The sequence below is a fragment of the Anguilla rostrata genome, chromosome 5 (genome assembly GCF_018555375.3).
Source record: "Anguilla rostrata isolate EN2019 chromosome 5, ASM1855537v3, whole genome shotgun sequence".
Classification (NCBI taxonomy): Eukaryota; Metazoa; Chordata; class Actinopteri; order Anguilliformes; family Anguillidae; genus Anguilla; species Anguilla rostrata.
In genome coordinates, this window is record NC_057937.1 from 35,119,737 (window position 1) to 35,126,450 (window position 6,714).

Here is a 6,714-nt window from a genome sequence, read left to right on the forward strand (position 1 = left end):
CTGTGCTATCCTTCTTGATGAATTGTTCTGTCAGTACTTTTTAAACCATAGATAGTCATCTGGTTTTCATGATGGTGTATGTCTCTGACTCCAGTCGCAATCTTCATAGATGCTCTTTTATGTATGAACCCATTTAAAAGGAAACACCAGAGCAACAGACCTGCCGGTCATCCTTTAACTTAATTTAGCTGAAGTTTTAGCTGAAAATGGGGGGACCCAACACAAAAAAACAACTGTTTCTGTAAAATGGTAAAATATACACATGTGTAAATACCATGAAAAAAAGTGGATTGTCTGAACTTTTGTCTCGTATTCATCTTTGATTTTAAATCCAAATTCCTTAAACCAGTGGTTCCCAACCCTCTTCCTAGGGATTAACCGTCCTGCAAGTTTTCACTCCAACCCTAACAAAGCACACCTCATTCAACATCTACAGATTTCGCTGAGATGCTAATTCGTAGAATCAGTGTGCCGAATTAGAGGTGAAATGAAAACCTACAGGACGGTAGGTCTCCAGGAACAAGGTTCGGATCCACTGCCTTAAGTATATGGCAATGGAAAAAATAACTTAACAAATTTCACTCTACTGGTCTCATCCTTTTGGAGTGCACTGTATGTTCACATTGTGTTCCGTCAATATAATTCTGACTAATGATGTTGAATTGTCAAGGAAAAAATCAATTAAGTAATTCAGTCATTCATTCACTTGTTCATTTATTAAAAATGGAGCATCAAGTTGTTCTGGCAGGCCACGAGAGTCAAGCGCTCCGGCTGAATCAGCTGATGGCTCAGCTGAGTGATGTTCGCCTATCACAGTACATTCACTAACAGGGCAGTCTACCTAAACAGCCTCCCTCTACTCATTCAGCTGCTCCTCTTGCATGCAAGCTGCTGCACGTTGCTTCGTAAATCCCCTCCACCACCCCAGCTCCGTCCCTATGCATCAAGAATTTGCATTTCTCCATTCCTGTGTGTTAATAATTTGTATTGCTCCATCCCTATGTGTTAAGAACTTGCTGCTGGATCTGTTCTGTGTGTACCCCTCTAGGGGGGTTTGGCTGCTGGCCTCCCGGCCTTATCCACGCGGGCTGCGTGGTTGGCAGGAGAGCTCCAGAACAGAGCCATACCGCCAAACATAACTGGATTGCCTTTATTGTCAATAAAGTTCTACTTTGATGACAGTGGTCCTTACAGAAATGGCTTTGATTTGAACCCTGCAGTAGTCCATAAACCAGGCTGTCTGTGTAGTCTCAAGTCTGCTTGCTCAAGACCTGCTCGTGCGCGCTATCGGCAAGCATTACAGATGACACATTAGCGTACTGAAATTTGGCTAAAATAACCGCTTTCGTTTTCACTTCCTTACTCACCGCATTTTTGCAACACACTAAATTAAAGTGCACTTTAAGAGCCCAGGGTAACGAGGAAGGCTATGAAAGAAATCTATCACCCTCATTCTTAGAAAGAGAATTCATGTGGACTTCCTCATGAATTAGGAGAATCTCCCCCCCTCCCCGACTGCTACCTCTCTGTCCAGTATATATAACGAGAGATTCTGTCATCTCACCCAGCACAGCTCCTCTCTCTGATCCAGAGTCCAGCACAACTCCTCTCTCTGATCCAGAGTCCAGCACCTCCTCTCTCTCTGCTTGCAGTCTCCAGTCAAAATGAACACAGCGATGAAACTGAGCGCTCTGCTGATCCTCGTGCTGCTCTGCTCTCTGGAGCGTGTCTCTTCTAGTGAGTCTCTCAAACCTGCTGGAGTGGGGTGTGTGTGTGCATTTGTGTGTATGTGTACGTGTGTGTGTGTGTGTGTGTGCCTGTGATTGTGTGTGTGTGAGTTGCAGTAATATTCAATCTTAGTAACTTAGTCTCTTTATCTCCAAAGCTGAGGGCGCTAACACGGGGGTGGGCTGCTGCACAAAATATGAAACAAAGAAGATCCCACTAGCAATGGTGGTCTCCTGGCATAAAACCAGCAGCAGCTGTGCCAAAGCAGCCTATGTGTGAGTATCCATGCCTCCATTAAACTGCACTTTCACAGCAGTGCTGACGCTAACTTGCGGACCGCATTGCATTCATGTTTTATGTGTGTTTGTGCCTTGGTGCTAAAGGTGCTCTGTGTTGTTTATTGCAGGTTTGTTACCAAACGCGGAAAGCGCATATGTGTGGATCCTACTCTTGATTGGGTGAGGAGCCACGCAGCTCAGGTGGACAGCAGGTCAGCCACCACTGTAGCGCCAGGAACCAGCAAGATGAACACTAAAGCCTAAGGCCAGCCCTAACACCCCAGCGGGCTGTCAATCTGTACGAAGACTTCCTGTTGGACACTGCGATGGGACACACAAGAACATAAGAGAGGAATGTGTCTAATTACATCTGATATTCCTGGATTTCATTCATGCAATATTGTCTGTTCTTTTCCTGTTCATAATGCATTGTTTCTTTTCCTACATTCATTTTTCTGTTTTATAAGTTGTACATAAAATTTTTCCAGGTAACTTATTAAATGCTTTTGTAACAAACTTTTTTTCTTGTTTAATGGTTCTTGATTATTCCTGCTTAAATTCACAAAGCAGGGAAAAAATCCTTACAGTATAGCAACTTTACTAAACATTTCAACATGTGCATGTTTGTTGAATGTCACAAACTAAGATCTAAGATGAAGTATACTTACAGCAAACATTGCTAGTTAAGTGTTCAGCTCAAATTGCTGATTTGTTTTAGATTTTGTTCAAACAAGGATGTGACTTATGCCTGGAGAAAACAGTCGTAAGTCACATGAATTTTAGCAATGAAATTTAGCACTTTTTGGCAATTTGCTATAAAAGGTGACTGCTGCACCATCCAGTAACTATTTTGTATCAGTTCAATATCATCATTTGTTAACATTACAATAAGACTAAATGCCAGTATTCATATGATTTGTATGATCAGGCCAGCTTCATATCATTTTGAATTTTTCAACACTAATGAATTGTCCAAATATCAAAGAGTGCTCATACTTAAACCACTCCCATCAGAATAACTGTTATCAACAGTAAAAATGAAAAACTGATTCATGGTGTTACGCATTCAGCTTTCCTTGACAACTGCAGTCATTTGTCTTTGGTTTTTAATGACAGTGGCCACATGTTCACATTTTCTGCAACCACAAGAGGACATGCACTGTTTTTGTATTTAAAGAGACCAGTGCACAGTCAATTTTCTATTGTTAGGCATTGAGTTGCGAGGCAAAAAGCTAAAACATTTAGCTTCTTATTGACTCACAGAGAAAATACAACCATTGAAAAATAGATTAAATGAAAATAAAAATGAGTTGAGCCTTGCTGAGCAGAAGCATAAATGAAAACATTTATATATCTGTAGTTTTCAAGTTTTATTGTAACCATCTAAAAGCAGCATTCAGCATTATGGAAACAGGAACAGTTGGATGTTGAAAAAAGAACACACTTATCCAAAAACCAAAATAAATTGCATGAATGCAATAAAAACAGATGTGTGCAGGACAAGAAATAATTTCATGGTCAGTACAGGTTCTAGCTACATCAACTTGGGCCTACGTTAGTGCACTATGGAGTCTCAGCATAGTTCTAAGTGCATAAAATAAGCATAGAGGGCGTTCCTTGCCATGTGCCGCTCGATTTGGCAAAATCAGATTGGCACTAAAAATCATAAGACATTAACAAAGATTTTCTATAAATTTTCGAATGCAGCGTTAACCCCAATCCCGTACATGGCACAAACTGATGGCCCCATAAAACCCTAGTTTTTAGACCAAACAGCTAAAGCATACAAACTAGAATTACAACAAAGTAAACTCCTTATATTGTGCAAATGCACATTCGGCATTACTGAAAATGAAAAGATTTGCTTTTCGCATCCAAATCCAAAAAATAAAAGGTTGATTTCTGGACAATTAAAATTAGGCAGACCTTAATTAATCAGGGCCTTAATCATTATCTTAACCCTTGTGTAATCTTCATATCATGCAAATCCCTTGTTCACAGGGTAAAAAATGACCCACCCTCACTGGGCCCCTATGATAAAGCCTCTCCCATTAATTTTAAACCCCAAATCTATTTTGCATGTCAAAACAACCTGTTGCACAAATAGGTGAATAACTGTGTTTTCCAATTTCACAGACCAGAGAAACTATTGACACCACTGGTTTTTCCTACAAACACACATCATTATTTATTTATTTATTCATTTTTATTTGCTGTAAGGGATGTGTGTTGCTTAATGTTGATTAAGGATCTCTATATTTGTATGTGTGAACTACCTAATTAAAAAAAAAATTCTTATTATTTTGACTAAAGGTACTACATAGGCATAAAAATATTGTTTGCATTCTCTTTTCCGTAGAAGATAGCACATCAATAGCCTAAGAAATTGACATGACAATAATGAAGAATTCAATGCATTTTAATGAAACACAGCAATACTATTCTCAAATGCTTTTGTTTTATTTTAGGAAGCATTTGAGCTCCAAGCACACATTTGTGTATTTCTCTGTTAGGCACAAGTATGACAGTATGCAAGTCTACAAGCATGGGCTTTACAAATGTATTTCTCGCACTTGTAGCACATTGTGCTTGTTTTACAGTCCTTCTTAGAGGAGCAGAAACGGCATTACTCCCCTTTTCCTGAAATGGTTTCTGGCTGGAAAACATAACTGAGTCAGGGGTAGGGTGAGATGCTTCTAGAAAGACAACCTGGTACAAACGTAACTTAGGAATTAATATAAGAACAGCCAATTGTAACATTTTAACACAGGCTATAGCATATCCAAAATGTCCACCGTGAAATGTTGCTGTTTATTCCTTGGTTGTCATTATACCTGAAGCTGGTATAGTTAGTGGCTACTTTGTCATAAGCTGGGGGCTATATCTAAACTTCAATGTTAAAAAGGCCACCGTGTGTTTTATACAATGTTTTTATCTTTGAACGCATAATACTGACTGAGCATCGAAAAGGTGGAGGTCTATTACTGAACGTATATATACACAGTTGCAAGCAGTTGTGAACCCTTTGGAATTATCTGAATTTCTGCATTAATTACTCATTAAATGTGGTCTGATCTTCATTTAAGTCACAATAATAGACAAACACATTCTGCTTAAACTAATATCACAGTTCCGCACTGGTTTCCTCTGTGGTGTCCTCCCATGAATACCATCATTGTTTAGTGTTTTTCTTATAGAGGATGCATGAACAGAGACTTTAGCAATTTCAAGAGATTTCTGCAGGTCCCTAGTTCTTTTTGGCTTCCCTTTGGACTGCATGATGTGCTGTTGTGATCTTTGCAGGATGCCCCCTCCTGGAGAGAGTAGCAAAAGTACAGAATGTCCTCCAATTGTAGACAACTTGGCTTATTGTGGATTTATGAACACCCAGGCCTTTAGAAATACTTTTGTGGCCCTTTCCAGTTTTATGCATCTCTACAATTATTCTTCTAAGGACCTCTGAAAATTGTTTTGATCAACAAGTTTATACATACACTACATTTCCAAAAGTATGTGGACAGCAGGCTTGGCAATCAAAATTATTTGTAGTAAAGTTCTCACAGACATGTCAAATGGATTCATTTATTCATTCATTTCTTATTCAGTACAATAGAAATATGTCAGCTTCAGATCCAACAGTGGTCCAGTAGACCCAGTGGTCTATTAACTGAAATCACTTGTGCTCTGTATGAGCACCTTAGATGCTTGAAGAAAATGATAGAAGAAAATGCCATAGTAAGGCTAAATCTTAGAAAAGGAAACACAGGAACAACATGATGCGTTTTCCTTGACATTTGACACCCCTTACTGCAGAAGCTGTATTCTCTGTAACAGAACAGAAGCGCTACTTAGAACCCAGAAAAAGAGGAAGTGAAATGAAAGATGTTCTCCTTGTAAAGCTGGTTCGTGTGAAGAAAGGGGGCTCCAGGGGAGTTCTGAGGAGGAATTCCCCATCCCTGATTTCCATTTCTTTATACAGTATATATAACGAGAGATTCTGTCATCTCACCCAGCACAGCTCCTCTCTCTGATCCAGAGTCCAGCAGCTCCTCTCTCTGCTTGCAGTCTCCAGTCAAAATGAACACAGCGATGAAACTGAGCGCTCTGCTGATCCTCGTGCTGCTCGGCTCTCTGGAGCTTGTCTCTTCTGGTGAGTCTCTCAAACCTGCTGGAGTGGGGTGTGTGTGTGTGTGTGCATTTGTGTGTGTGTGTCGTGTGTGTGTGTGTGTGTGTGTGTGTGCTTGTGTGTATGTGTGCCTGTGAGTGTGTGTGTGAGTTGCAGTAATATTCAATCTTAGTAACTTAGTCTCTTTATCTCCAAAGCTGAGGGCGCTAACGCGGGGGCGGACTGCTGCACAAAATATGATAAAACGAAGATCCCACTAGCGATGGTGGTCTCCTGGCATAAAACCAGCAGCCGCTGTGCCAAAGCAGCCTATGTGTGAGTATCCATGCCTCCATTAAACTGCACTTTCACAGCAGTGCTGACGCTAACTTGCGGACCGCATTACATTCATGTTTTATGTGTGTTTGTGCCTTGGTGCTAAAGGTGCTCTGTGTTGTTAATTGCAGGTTTGTTACCAAACGCGGAAGGCGCATATGTGTGGATCCTACTCATGGTTGGGTGAGGAGCCATGCAGCTCAGGTGGACAGCAGGTCAGCCAACACTGTAGTGCCAGGAACCAGCAAGAAGAACACTAAAGCCTAA

General features: G+C 40.5%; 2 protein-coding genes across 2 annotated transcripts in view; both read left to right on the plus strand.

Annotated features, from left to right (window-relative positions):
- The first annotated feature begins 1,556 nt into the window (after positions 1 to 1,556).
- LOC135255143 (C-C motif chemokine 3-like) lies at positions 1,557 to 2,522 on the plus strand. Its single transcript, XM_064335925.1, has 3 exons — positions 1,557 to 1,737; positions 1,886 to 2,003; positions 2,135 to 2,522. Exons 1-3 carry the CDS (start codon positions 1,665 to 1,667, stop codon positions 2,268 to 2,270), a joined length of 327 nt encoding a protein of 108 aa, XP_064191995.1. The 5' UTR covers positions 1,557 to 1,664; the 3' UTR covers positions 2,271 to 2,522.
- Positions 2,523 to 3,403: 881 nt separating this feature from the next.
- The window catches only part of LOC135255142 (C-C motif chemokine 17-like), a 5,409-nt gene continuing 2,098 nt past the window's right edge, over positions 3,404 to 6,714 (plus strand). Inside the window, exons 1-2 of the mRNA XM_064335924.1 lie at positions 3,404 to 6,156; positions 6,330 to 6,447. Coding sequence (XP_064191994.1) covers positions 6,084 to 6,156; positions 6,330 to 6,447 — 191 coding nt within the window. The 5' untranslated portion in view covers positions 3,404 to 6,083. The remainder of the gene's footprint in view (positions 6,157 to 6,329; positions 6,448 to 6,714) is intronic.

Excerpts from the sequence above, each read along its gene's own strand:
- LOC135255143 (XM_064335925.1), top strand. The coding sequence starts at position 1,665 with ATGAACACAGCGATGAAACTGAGCGCTCTGCTGATCCTCGTGCTGCTC. Across the intron at positions 1,738-1,885 it reads TCTGGAGCGTGTCTCTTCTA|CTGAGGGCGCTAACACGGGG; the intron begins GTGAGTCTCTCA and ends TTATCTCCAAAG. Across the intron at positions 2,004-2,134 it reads TGTGCCAAAGCAGCCTATGT|GTTTGTTACCAAACGCGGAA; the intron begins GTGAGTATCCAT and ends TGTTTATTGCAG.